This window comes from Engystomops pustulosus, chromosome 11 (assembly GCF_040894005.1).
Source record: "Engystomops pustulosus chromosome 11, aEngPut4.maternal, whole genome shotgun sequence".
In the NCBI taxonomy this organism is placed as follows: domain Eukaryota; kingdom Metazoa; phylum Chordata; class Amphibia; order Anura; family Leptodactylidae; genus Engystomops; species Engystomops pustulosus.
Genome location: NC_092421.1, coordinates 57,294,573 through 57,309,470, shown reverse-complemented (window position 1 = coordinate 57,309,470; position 14,898 = coordinate 57,294,573). Strand labels below are relative to the sequence as shown.

At 43.6% G+C, this 14,898-nt stretch overlaps 1 protein-coding gene across 1 annotated transcript; it reads right to left on the bottom strand.

Annotated features, from left to right (window-relative positions):
• Positions 1-12,722: 12,722 nt before the first annotated feature.
• On the bottom strand, positions 12,723-13,667 carry LOC140105456 (olfactory receptor 5AR1-like). Its single transcript, XM_072129411.1, has one exon. The coding sequence runs from the start codon at positions 13,665-13,667 to the stop codon at positions 12,723-12,725; it is 945 nt and encodes a 314-aa protein (XP_071985512.1).
• Positions 13,668-14,898: the final 1,231 nt, after the last annotated feature.

The window sequence follows — 14,898 nt, the reverse complement described above, 5'->3', positions numbered from 1 at the left end:
AACGTAAAAAAAAATAAATATAACGCTATTGTAGCCCTAACAAGGGCTGTTAGGTTCTTGTAGACTCACTCCTTCCTAACAGTAAGCTAATATAACACCCTAACGCTATCCCTGCAGCAGCAGCAGCAACTCTCTCTCTAATGGCATCCAGACAGAGAATGATACGAGCAGCGCGGGCAGGGGCTAGTCTATTCCAGGGTCACCTGATCAGGCCAGCCAACCACTGCTATCGATGTGTAAGGGTACCACGTCATGCTGGGTGGAGTTCAGAGTCTCCTGGCTTGTGATTGGTTCTGTTTCTGGCCGCCAAAAATTAAAACGGCGGGAGATGCCATTTTCTCGAGCTGGCGAAATACTCGTCCGAGCAACGAGCAGTTTCGAGTACGCTAATGCTCGGACGAGTGTGTTCGCTCATTTCTAATGAGCAGTAAATGGGATAATTGCATGTCCTGTGTGTTCTGTATCCACTCCTGCTTTTGGCTATCAATCCTGAAGCTTTTCATCCTTCTGACAGATGAAATGAAGGGGAAAACCCAACAGTGGCAATGTCATAGAGTGATGGAGGGTGAATAACTTGATGGAATAAAAACCGCATTTTTGACACACTCCCAGACTGCTGACTTGCTCTTATATAATAGTATGATTTACTAACTACTACACTCCAAATAAAGAAATATAGAATTCTAAAACTGACATCATGTCTGCGCTGGACAACTGGCCATATTTGCCGTCTTGAAAATGCAGGAGTAAAAACTTCCTCATTTACTTATGTCAATAATAATTATAATGCTCTAGCAGCACAATCACACTCTCGATACTATGTTGCATTCCACTGAATTGACAGTGGGTTCGCACTGGATAATTAAGCTGTCACTCTGAATTCTGGAATAAAAGGCGCCCGAACCCGGCCGCCCCCGCCCCTAGAAGAAGCCGGGGAGACACGGCGAAACACAATCCCCGGGACACAATCTATGCCCTCAGCCACAGCCTAGGGAAAGATCGCTACAGGGACAGATGCAGTAGCGGTACTCACCCGCAGTGGGACCGCTGTACAAGACCATACCCGGACCATTAAGTGTAAGTCTCGGTAGCGTGGACGCACGCATCCCGAGACTACACAAGCCGCGTAGTGATAGATAGAGGAGACGCGGTGTATTAATCCACCACGATCGCCTCACACACAACAGCCGCCACATGCACGCAGAGGTACCGTGCTGGGCAGTAGCGGAGGTCCCTTAAGATCTCTCACTCTAGAGAGACTCAAACTGCACTGTCCCGGATCCCCACTATTGAATTACAGTAGATTTTAGTTATTCTGCAGGAGGGATTAAATAAATTATAAGGGGACTCCCACTTGTATTTGCCTCCCTAGGAGCTATTCTACAATATATGTGGCTGGGGCAACAGCTTGGCAACGAAATTTATGCCACGCTTGTTACTTTAGCACTACTATATATAAGAAATGAAAACAGACTCAAGATTTTAATAAATTAATAAAAAATAATTTTTATTACACTCAAAACTTTTTCTTTCTCCTAAAAATCCCCCTATCTTTTTCTTTTCTGTGAGGGTGAAAACAGTATTATGGAAATCACAGGGTGTTCCAGGGAGACAGCGGTCAGTTGGCAGCAGCATGAGTAGGCTGCAGAGTGGCACAATGACAAATTATGGAGGTGGCGGAAACATGGTAGGCCACAAAGTGGCACAATGATATGAGTGTGGAGGTGGCGGCAGCAGAAGCAGCAGCAGGAGCCCACAGGTGGCAGCAACATGGAAAGCCACAGAGTGGCACAATGATATAGTGTGAAGGTGGCATCAACAGGAGCCCACAGGTGGCTGCAACATGGTGGAAGCAAAATGGAAAGCCACAGAGTGGTCCAATGACAGAGTGTGGAGGTGCGGCGGCAACAGAAGCAGCAGCAAGAGGAGGCCACAAAGTGGCACAATGATAAGAATGGGGAGGTGGCGGCAGCAGCAGCAGGAACTCACAGGTGGCAGCAACATGGTGGCAGGAACATGGAAAGCCATAGAGTGGTCCAATGATATAGTGTGGAGGTGGCATCAGTATCAGCAACAGGAAGCCACAAAGTGGCACAGTGATTTGAGTGTTGAGGTGGCGGCGGTAGCAGCAGCAGGAGCCCACAGCTGGCAGCAACATGGTGGCAGCAACAGGGAAAGCCACAGATTGGCACAATGATATAGTGTGGAGGTGGCATCAGTATCAGCAGGAGCCCGGAGGGTGGCACAATGATATAGTGTGGATGTGGCATCAGCAGCAGCAGGAGCCCACAAAACCCACAGCAGAGGAGACCACATTGTTCCACAACGATGTGAACAATCCATTATACATTACAGTTTTCCTGAAAATATCAGGTCTTTGACAAAAAAGAACTGCAAAGGTGGCACCAGCAGCAGCATGAGGCCAGAGGTGTGGAGACGGCGGCAACATGGTAGGCCACAGAGTGGCACAATCATATAGTGTGTAGGTGACATCAGTAGCAGCAGCAGTAGCAGCAGAAGCCCACAGAGTGGCACAATTATATAGTGTGAAGGTGGCATCAGTAGCAGCAATAATAGCAGCAGAAGCACACAGAGTGGCACAATTATATAGTATGAAGTTGGCATCAGTAGCAGCAGGAGCCCGCAAAGTGGCACAATGATATAGTGTGAAGGTGGAATCAGCAGCAACAGGAGCCCGCAGGGTGGCACAATGATATAGTGTGGAGGTGGTGTCAGCAGCAGCAGGAGCTCACAGAGTGCCACAATGATATAGTGTGGAGATGGCATCAGCAGGAGCCTACTGGGTGGCACAATGATATAGTGTGGAGGTGGCGGACAATTCCATTCCCTGGTAAAGATGGTAAGAGGCAGATGGTGCAACTAGCAGCAAATGTGTGGCATCAGGAGGGTGGCAGCATCAGAATAGTGGCTGAGGCAGGAAGTTAGAACCCAGACTCATTTCTCAACGTTTGGAGGAAGTGTCATGGCTGATCTAATTTAATGCATTAGGCATTGGTGAGTTGAAATCCTGGCCGATCCAAGCCTGATTCATCTAGGCAAAGGTCAGTCTCTCCACATTACGGGTGGACAAGCGGGTTCTCCTTGGGGTAACGATGGCCCCCGCCGCACCGAACACCAGCTCTCATACCACACTACTGGCCAGGCAGGACAGCTTCTCTACTGCAAACTTCGCAAGTTGCGGCCACGCATCAAAGTGATAAAGTGCTGTCCAAGTAGGCCACCACCTGCTGGTGCAGGATCTGCTCCATGTCCTGGTGCTGCTGCTGGTGGCAGCTACCCTCCTCACTAGGCGGGTGAAGGAAGTTGCTCAATAAGGAATTCAGACTTATGCTGCTGCTGATGGAGCTGCTACTGCTCCTACCCTCCCCCCCCCCCCCAGCTCCCCACAGCAGCCGTGGCAGTAGTACGTGAGCGATGACTGCCAGGAATCCCCCGGTAGGACCTGACAGAGGATGTACAATGGCACACATAGGCAGTGGCCCACTGTGTACACAGTATTTCTCTATAGTATGCCAGTTGTTTCTCCCTCTCAGCAGATGGTAAAAAGTCCCCCATTTTTGACCGGCAGTGAGGGTCCAAGAGGGTGGAGAGCCAAAAGTCATCTCTATGGCGGATGTTGACTCTTCGGCTGTCACTAGTTAGGCAAAGCAGCATGCTGCGGGCCATCAGCGCAAGTGACTCTGAGTGACTCCCGGCTTCCATCTCCACAGTATACTGCCACGGTGCTTCTGGGTCATCTGCCTCCTGCTCCTCCTTTCCTGTCACCTGAGTAGAAAAACCACAAATTGCACCAGACTCTGCTTGTGCTCCAATGTTCTTCTCCTCCTCCTCCTCCTCCTCCAGTTCAGCCCCCACCGGACTCATGTGGCCATGAGATGTAGTTTCCACTTTTCCAGTGCCCTGACCAGACAGATTTTGAAGCATGAGTTCCAGGACATGAAGCAGTGGAGTGATGTTATTCATCCCGCAGTCCTGGCGACTGACAAATACCGAGGCCTCTTCAAAGGGCCTGAGCAAACGGCAGGTGTCACGCATGAGCTGCCAGTGGCTATCATCAAAGTTACACAGGGGAGTACTCTGGTCCGCTTGCATCATCAAAAAATCATTAATAGCTTTTCTCTGTTCATACAGGCAGTCTAACTTATGGAGGCTGGAATTACAACGGGTGGAAACATTGCATATCAGACTATGTTGGGTTAGGCCGTTCTGACGCTGCAACTCGAGGAGCGTCTGCTTGGCTTTGTAAGAATGGCTGAAGTGCGTGCACAGTGTCTTGGCCATTTTTAGAATGTCTTGCAGATGGGTGTAAGACTTCAGGAACTTGTTGACTACCAGATTGAACATGGTTCAATTGTCACCATGGTTCAGATTTTTAGTTGTCGTGAAGAAAGCCACACATTGATTTCTTGTTGAATGACACGGAGCAGTTCCTCCCCTGTGTGACTTTGTTCGCTCAGGCAAATCAAGTGTAGAACTGCATGACACTGCTGTGCCCTGCACATGTGGTATGATGGAGCAGCACTTAGCACTTGTGGGGGCTGAGGTGGTGGTGGAGAAGGAGGAGGCGGACACTGGAGCAGGAGCAGCAGTTTGACAATGTGGAGGAGAAAGCGCTGTCTGTTGTGGAAGTTGTTGTTGTGGCTGGGCGGGAAGCACATTCACCCAGTGGGCTGTAAAGGACATGTACTGGCTCTGAGCATAGTTACAGCACCACATGTCCACGCTGCCGTGCACCTTGGAAGAAAATGATAAGCTCAAGGACATATTGGTCCTTGGTGAAGGGCTGGCACTGTTTTTTTGGAAAAAAAATTGCGGCTTGGAACTCTCCATCTCGGTGCGGCACAAACCATTAGTTCTCTGAAGGGTTCAGACTCCACAGCTTGGAAATGGAGAGACTGCAATACCAACAACTTCGACAAGAGCACGGTCAGCTTCTGCACTTTAGGATGGCTGAACGCAAACAGTTGTCTCTTTGTAATCACCTCGCTCAACGACTGCTGGCGCCATGTGTAGCGAGGAGCATTTATACCCACGCTCGGCTCCTCTGGTGTCTTTACAAAAACTGCCACACCCCCAAGGTGGTAATTTTACAGCCAACATTCTGCACTGAGCGACTACTACGGATTGCAGAAATGCCAAAAGTTGACAAGTCAGAAAAATTATATGCAAATAAAGTACAGAGCGGGGCAGCACTAACATGTCAGTCTGCGTCACTCTGTATCAAACAGGAAGGGCGTGATGATATCATGGCGCTCAGCTTGTGGTCTGCCCCATAGACGTTGCTGGCGGATGTGCTGATAATAGAGAATACAGCAGCAGCAGGATAGACTGAAGGTAGGTAATATATTTAAATGGTAGAGAATGACACTTCGCACCATCCAACTCACGTGGTCACAATTCCAACCAAATCGGGGCAATGCTAGTCACCGTGACAGACTCCGGCAGCACAGTCCTTTTGTAATGACACAACTGGTGGTGCTCTGCTGATACAGTGTACAGTCCAATCAATATCCAGATAGAGAAAAGAGATAAGCGACACTCACCATTGCTGTGAAGTATCTTTATTTCGGGTGCATGGTACAGGGAGACACCGCCGCATCATAGTGTGCGCCCGCCGCAGATCGCATGGATGCGACTCTGCCGGCGAGAGAACAGAGAAGAAAGAAGAGTGAAGAGGAGCCGCCGGGACCCGCGCCGAAGATCGGGAGCCGCGCGCTGAACATCGGGACCCGCGCCAATGATCCGGACACCGGAGTATTAAGTTTTTTATTTTTTTGGCAGGGGGCTGCCTGGCTGTATACTACATTGGGGGGGCTGCCTGGCTGTATACTATATTGGGGGCTGCCTGGCTGTATACTATATTGGGGGGACTGCCTGGCTGTATACTACATTGGGGGGGCTGCCTGGCTGTATATTATATTGGGGGGCTGCCTGGCTGTATACTATATTGGGGGGGCTGCGTGGCTGTATACTACATTGGGGGGGCTGCCTTGCTGTATACCACATTGGGGGGGGCTGCCTGGCTGTATACTACATTGGGGGGGCTGCCTGGCTGTATACTATATTGGGGGGCTGCCTGGCTGTATATTATATTGGGGGCTGCCTGGCTGTATACTATATTGGGGGGGCTGCCTGGCTGTATACTACATTGGGGGGGCTGCCTGGCTGTATACTACATTGGGGGGGCTGCCTGGCTGTATACTACATTGGGGGGCCTATCTGGCTGTATACTACATTGGGGGGGGGGGGGCTGCCTGGCTGTATACCACATTGGGGGGGGGGCTGCCTGGCTGTATACTACATTGGGGGGGGGGATGCCTGGCTGTATACTACATTGGGGGACTGGCTGGCTGTATGCTACATGGGGCTGGCTGGCTGTATACTACACCCTCGGCTTATACTCGAGTCAATAGGTTTTCCCAGTTTTTAGTGGTAAAATTAGGGGTCTCGGCTTATACTTGGGTCGGCTTATACTCGAGTATATACAGTAGATATCTTAGCTTCAAAGAATATACCCTGTTTCCCCTTAAATAAGACAGTGTCTTATATTAATTTTTGCTCCTAAAAAGGCACTAGGTCTTATTTTCAGGGGATGTCTTATATTTCCATGAAAAATAATTCACATTTATTGTTGAACAAAAACTAAACTTCTCTAACATTCTTATAACTCTCAAAACTTATTTCATGCAGAATTTCTTGTGACTCCATTTCTATTGGAATTATTGGCCCCAATCTCTCATGTTTAGCAATAGCACTTTCCTTAAATGATCCCCTTCTTATCAGCACTTCATGTCCGGGTAGCTGCTTGTATCACATTTGCAGCGCAACAGTCAGAGATATTATCCCATGATTTCTTCCCCCACGTCACAGCCTTTTGTAGTATCTAAATGATCTACCAATACTAATGAATGGCACGGGGGGAGCTGTAGCAATGACGGCCACTAAGTCCTTATTTTCAGGGGAGGCCTTATTTCTAAGCCTGAACAATATTTTAAGGATAAACGTATAGCATCCAGGAAGGGTGCATTGCTCTCCTATTTGGAACGTTTGTGAAGGAATCGGCGCTGGCTTGCTCAAAAAGAACGGGTTTTTTTTGTTTGTTTTTTTGGGACAAAAAGTTTCTTTTATTTAAGCCAATTACGGCAATTAAATATAAAAGAATTAAAACAATAAAAGTAAAAATGCGTTTCACGCTCGTGCTGAGCGCTTCATCAGATTCATGTAGTTTTATATACAAACTTGGAATTTATAGAGGTCTAAAAGTCTGTTACCGGAAGAAACCAGAGGTTTCCCGTTTTTTTGCACAACATGAAAAGACAAGAAAAATGTATATATTGTGACAAATCCTAAAGATATACATAATTTAGACATTTACAAAATATATTTATAAAAGGTACAATAAAAACAATGAAAAACAATGTAGAATTTTAATGAGAATGGTGTTCTTATGTTTTTTTTACCAGAGCTGATGGGAACTACACTAATGGCGCTGTTCGTGGAACTACAACTACGGTGTCTCTGAGGTATCAGCTTGGAGATGATTGTGTACTACGAGGACATCTAGTGGTGAAAAAGAGGAATAGACCTTGGAATAACATAGTGCTATGCACGGAAGCTCTCGGAAGCCGAGAGGGGTCAAATTTATTTCAGGTACATTTGGGAAACTCATCGAGGATGGAAGCAAGCTGTATTTTCTGGTAAGTGATCCCTGACAGTTTAAGGTTTTAATGTGTATAATATATGGAAGTGAAAATTTAGTCTTTTTGAGGAAAAGAGGAGAAAAATTGGTTTGATTTTACAAGATGGTTTCTTGGATCTCGTTTAGACCCTGTGGTGCCAGAGTGTCTAGCTTATAGATCCAATATACTTCACGTCGGCACAGGGTTGGAAATCTATTTGAGACTGTATTGGGTATGTGGTCAATTGGCATGATTGAAATGGGGCAATTATTATTAGGATGGCAGAGTGTACAATGCTTGGAGACCCCATTTATCAGGAATTTTTTATTGATACTTCCCTATGTTTATTTAGTCAACACTGGAGTGCTTGAACTGTTCGTCCTACATATTGTAGATTACATATTTGACATTCAATTAGATAAATTACGTAGTTAGTTTTACAGGACATTTTATTTTTAATTTGAAATGTTTCTCCTGTATTGTTGGACTTGAATGTTTTTCCTGTTTTTATAGTGCTGCAGCAGAGGCATCTCGGTTTATTGCATTTGGTGACACCACTGAGGCTATTGGTTTTATTCTTCTTATGCTGCCTGAGGGTGCTGGGTGCCAGAATGTTTTTAATCGTGGCTCCTCTCCTATAAGTGGTTTTGGGACGGTTTGGTAGGTAATCTTTTAGATGGGTATCCCTCTTGAGGATTGACCAGTGTTTTTGTACGGTCTCTCTTATAGTGTCGTATTTACAGTTGAATCTAGTAATGAAATTGACCTCATTTTTAATGCTTGACTCTTTCTTGATCTTAGGTAGAACGCATTCTTTTTGGCTCAGAGGTTGTTGTATGCAGATCTTAGGATGCTGTCTGGGTAACCCTTTTCATGGAACCTGTCTCTTAATATTTTCTCTTGCTCGTTATAATCAGTTGTATTTTTCCTTATCATCTTGTATTGAGAGAAGGGAATGTTTATGATGATTTTTATGGTGGGCACTGGAGTAATTTAAATAATTTTTAGAATTTACTGTTTTGAAGTGCGTTTTTGTATTAAATTGGTCATTTGTTTGATAAATTTCAAGATCCAAGAAGACAATGATGGAAGCGCTTTTTTCTAGGGTAAAGGAGATACCATATGAATTGTTATTGAGATGTTCTTGGAAGTGTACAGCTTCCTCGATGGGTCCTGACCACAAAAAGAAGAGATCGTCAATGAAACGTTTATAGAGGACGATATGACTAAAAATGGGTTGTTTGATTGATTCAATATGTAGTTTTCCTCAAATGCACCCATAAATAGGTTTGCATATGTGGGGGCTACTCTGGTCCCCATAGCAGTGCCTAGTTCTTGATTATATAATTTGCTATCATCCAAAAAATAGTTATTTTTCAGGACAAAATTCAGGCATTGTAAAAGGAAACTTTTTTCGTCTTCAGTGATGTTTTTATCCATCGATAAGTATCTATTTACACTTTCAATCCCTTTTTTTCATGTGCAATGTTAGAATAAAGTGCATTGACATCTAGTGTAATGAAACATATCGGGGCAGATTTATCAAGCAGTCTGAAAGTCAGAATATTTCCAGTTGCCCATGGCAACCAATCACAGCTCAGCTTTCATTTCACTAGTGCTCATGAATATTTTAAAGGGGAGCTGTGATTGGTTGCCATGGGCAATTGGAAATATTCTGACTTTCAGACTGCTTGATAAATCTGCCCCATCGTGTTATTCTCAAATCAGTTGATCTGAATCTTTCAGATAGCTCGGAAGTTGGGTGACAGTTTTTTAAAGATAGATCCAGATAGTGTGAAATATTGCTAGTTAGAGAACCCACACCGGAGATTATTGGTCTTCCCGGTGGGTTTTTTGTATCTTTGTGTACTTTTGGCAAAAAATAAAAGTAAGTCATTGATGGAAATGGGATATATAAAAAAATTCCTTTCCTCTTTGGTGATCAAATTCTTTTTTAGGGCTTCATCGAGAAATGATTTCAGTTTTTTTAGGATATCAGATGTCGGATCTTTGGTGACTCTCTCTTAGTATTTTTTGTCACTCAAGATACGAAGGGCTTCGGAATTATAAGTGGAGTATGTCATTAAAACAATTCCTCCCCCTTTATCCGCTGCCCGAATAACAAAATTTTTATTCTCCTGTAGACGTTTTAAAGCTTCTTTTTCATCTTTAGATAAATTTTCATTTTTGGCGATGTCCTTGTTTTTACCTTTACGGGTAGTTTGAGTATTCTTTGTCATTTTGTTGAAATCTTAAAGCACAAAATGTTTTTATATTATGGCTTTGCTCTTTTAATGGGTAGAATTTTGATTTATTCTTCACTAAGCTTTCTTTATATATTTGTTTCTCTTCTTCATTTTTTCCATTGGATGTGATCTCTTTTTATTTCTTTAAGAAATATCTCTTAACTGTTAATTTGCGTATGTACTGGTTGAGATCTAGGAATAATTCAAAGTTGTCAGGTTCAGCAGTGGGACAGAACGATAGTCCCTTTTCGAGTGCAGATTTCTCATTATTATCCAGTGTGTATTCTGTTAAGTTGAATATTTTAACTGTTGAATCATTCTTTATTTTCTCTTTTTCTTTTATTTAATTTTCATTCATTGTTTGTTTAACTCTATCCTTAATTAGTTTTTTCCTTTTTGGCCTCCCCGTGTTCCTCATTTGTACTTTTTCGTTTTCTGGGATTTTGAGGAAAGAAATATGCATTAATGGGTTTGGTGTTTTTTGGGGAGGATTCCCTAAAAAAGAATATTTTTTCTCTTGGTTTGAGGGACATAATGTATGTAAATTTTCATTGTGAACAAAATTTTACTAGGTCTTATTTTCAGGGGAGGCCTTATATTTCTAAGCTTGAACAAAATTGTACTAGGTCTTATTTTGGTGGATGTCCTATTTTAGGGGAAACAGGGTATTAATCAATTGAAAGTCCTTGTTTAAGATGGGAGAAATTAAATTATTCCATCTTTAGGGTGTGTGAATTACAATTCTTCTTTTTATTGTTATAAAGTTAATATTGATTTTTGATGCTTTTCTTTCTCCAATAAGGATGAAAAAGGACCTCATGCAGACCGCCAACACAGCAAGCCCAGGAGACCGAAAGACTGCAAGACTGCATATTAAACGGTGTAAGATAAATATCTTATTTAGTGCAATTATTCATTGTATTCTTTAGCTTTTTTTTATTCTCTTGGTTCATTTTTTCATTAAACTGTGTTTTTAGTTGAATATGGGACTAGGCTAGTATTTTTTTCTCTTATAAACTTTATTAAATTTTTATAAATATTACAATACATAACAATTAGAGCTTTTCATCATGTGAATAGTTTTTTGTTTTAGTGAGGCTAGACTTATAATAACGAGTATTGAAAAAATTAGTTTATTAAAAGAGCAGTGTCAGGCTTGCAGGTGTGGATCCTCTGGACCACTGCAGACGATGACGTAAGCCACTACCTGGGACCGGAGTCTAAGTGGTACCCGGTTTTCACCAGAGCCCGCCGCAAGAAGGGTTAGACAAGCTGCGGCGTGGTAACACCAGGTCGTTCCTCAGGCGTGACTTGTCTGCAGTGGGGGCCAAGGTAGAAGTACAGAGACGGCAGACAATCTCGTGGTCGAAGTCCAGGCACAAGGTCAGGGCAGGCGGCAGAGGTGCAACGTCAGAGTCCGGTCCAGAGTCAGCAACAGGAGGTCCAAGCAGAAGGGTACAAGAACACAGCACACAGGACAGCAGCACGGAGGAACACTGGTACACGGGAACACGGAGGAGGTCAGGTAACACAGGAACACGGAGGAGGTCAGGTAACACTGCAACACGGAGGAGATCAGGAACACAGTAGACACAGGAACGCAGAAAACACAGGAATGCAGGAATCACAGGCAAATCGCAGAATAGCTTTCTCTCAGGCTGTGAGGCACAAAGATCCGGCAAGGGCTTGCAGGAAGAGGCAGGCTTATATAGAATTAGTCAAATGGCCAGCGCCAATTAATGGCGCACTGGCCCTTTAAATATTAGCGAGTCCTAGGAGACGGGGACGCGCGCGCCGAGTCGCGGGAGCAGCAGAGGATGCCACGGTAGCCAGGGAAGGTGAGAGAAGCCGGGGGGGGGGGTACGGGTGCACCCGCGATCCGAGACAGGCAGTAGCTGTATGATTTAGGCCTCATGCACCTCATGTGGGAGATGTTATGTGGCCTGGGCCGTGTCTCCAAACACGTCTTAATTTCACATATATTGATAACTCGTGATTTTTGATACATATATATATCACCATCTTGCCCCCCCAGGGCGCCTCCACCAGATTGGAGCCCCACCCGGGTTATCACACCCCCTGTGATCACTGCATCCCCCCACGCGTGATCAGAGAGGCGGCTGTATGTAGCTGTGTTACTGGGCATGAGGCGGCTGTATGTAGCTGTGTTACTGGGGGCGAGACGGCTGTATGTAGCTGTGTTACTGGCAATGGGGCAGCTGTATGTAGCTGTGTTACTGGCGATGGGGTGGCTGTATGTAGCTGTATTACTGGGGATCAGGAGGCTGTATGTAGCTGTGTTACTGGGGACGAGGCGGCTGTATGTAGCTGTGTTACTGGGGGCAAGGTGGCTGTATGTAGCTGTGTTACTGTCGATGAGGTGGCTGCATGTAGCGGTGTTATTGGGGGGAGGCGGCTGTATGTAGCTGAGTGACTGCTGGGATAGTGGATAGTGAGCAGTAGGATATGTATGTACGCTGCACTCGGTAGGGGCTTCCACCAGATTTTGCGCCCAGGTCCCCATCCCCCCGCCCCATCCTAAATCCGGCCCTTATAATACTACACTGTATCTGTGCTTTTCTCCTTCTATGTATATTGTTAGTTATTTTTCACAAGTATGGAATGCATTAGGAGTCTGTAATTCTAGGTTTTAGTTTAAATATAAAGATGTGAAATATTTCATGTAAATATAATAAAAAAAGGCACCAAAAATCTTGATTTTGTTTAATTATTTGGCACATTTGCCTATGAAAATACCTGAAAATTTGACTTTTATTTAATAAGCTAATTGACTCTTTAATTTCATAAAAGCACTTTTCATTTCCTGATTTTTTAAACTGTAAATAACAGGGTTCAGGACTGGAATTAATACAGCATAAAGAAGAGATATAAATTTGTCTTGTTTTGGGGTATAACTTGTTGTAGGTCTCATGTACAAGCAGATTATTGTCCCATAAAATACGACAACACACGTTAGGTGGGAGGAGCAGGTGGAAAATGCTTTACGACGACCTTCTGTAGACTTTATTTTCACAATGGTAGAAATAATAAAAATGTATGAAACCAGCGTGAGCACAAAAGCAGATGATAGAATTAATGATCCTTCAAGGTAATTAATCAATTCCACCTTTGATGTATCACTGCAGGAAATTTTTAACAGTGGAATAACATCACAGAAGAAGTGATCGATGAGACGGGATGCACAAAAAGTTAGTCGAGATATAAGGACAGCATGGCCACTAGGGTCCAAAAATCCAATACTCCATGCGGTAACTGCAAGGCCGGCTGATTGCCTTAGACTCATTAGAGCCATATAATGAAGAGGGTGGCAGATGGCTACATAGCGGTCATAGGCCATGGCTGCCAGCAAGAGGACTTCAGCACAAGCCATCGCTAAAAAGAAATACATCTGATAGATACATCCCCAAAATGAGATTGTATTATTTTTTGTGATTAGTACATTTAGGAGCTTAGGCAAAATAGTTGAGGTATAAACTATATCAATGATTGAGAGATTCATCAAGAAGAAATACATAGGAGTATGAAGGCGGGAGTCCCAACAAATAACAGAGGAGATACTTGCATTGCCAAAAATAATGACAAGGTATATGAGAAGAAAAACTATGAAACCTAGATATTGGAATTTGGGGGCATTAGATAAGCCTTCAATTATAAAGTCAGTTCCATTGAAGTTGAGAGAAGGATCATTTTGCAAAAGCATAATTTTCAGATTGTAGAATTTTTTTATAGTGCCCTGGAATGTAAGTTTAATCACTTTTTAAAAAAAATGTGAACAATGAATTCATAAAAAAAAGGTAAAAAAGAAAACATATATTTAAATGCATTTAATCCCTTAGTGACCTGTATAATTGAGTAACACATCGGCTACGGGTGTTTGGAGAGGGCACACTGGCTCCGTGCTGGTGAGGTTTTGTCCTGCTTATTGCAGCAAACACCAACTAGTGACACCCACAATCAGTGCTAGCGCGGACGCCGCCGTCTTGGCTTTGATTGTTGCTCCCTGTGAAGTTATCGGGTAGTGATAATCTGCTGCTATGACAGCTTCCGGTCTTTGTAAGATCCTAGGCTGTATAGCAGCTGATCATTCATTACAATGTTCCTGGGAAAATGTAATCCATGATCTGTGGTGACATATATAACAAAAAGCAGTAGTGTATTCACCCTGGGTTTGCGAACAGGGTCCTTGCATAAAGTTCATAGCCAGTCAGATGGGAATAACCCCTTAGGTGCAGCAGTCAAATGACTATCCCATCTTAGACAGTTTAGAGACAAAGTGGCATATTTATCAGGCCCTCTGCACAACGTCAGTTGCATAGAAGCCCTAGCTTATTGCTAGCTCTTGCAATTATTTAGCCCTCTCTACCACCTTTACACCAGTGTGGCGTGAAGGGGGGGGGGGGGCAGCCTGCCAAGCGGAGTCAAGCAGAGAAACAATTCACCGCTACATATTGTTATGATATGATGATAAAGGAATCTTGGATAACATTAAGAGCCAGAAATTGGGAATATTTAGAAAAACAATTAAATAACAACAAAACAACTAAATCCATATTACTTCACCTTCTCTTTAAACTAAAATCAAAACAGATTATAAGCGACGTTACCAAAACCATTTCCCTTGTTTGGCTTAGATTCATAAAATTAAGAGATGGTATTAGGATTAATTATTCAGATTTTAGACTCGAATACTTAGTAGGGGAAATTTCGAACTTTAGTTTACTATCTTGGGCATCCTTTGGTATTTCTTCATTAAACGAAATCTCTGAAAAAGGTAAACTAATGCAATTCTCAGATTTACAAAATAAATACGGTATACCAGTCAACTTTTTTTTCCAATACCTTCAAATCAGAGAATATTTTAGAACTAATAAAATACTTGAAAAAATAAAAAAAAAGCTCACAAGCAATTGTAAATATGGTGATTTTCTTCA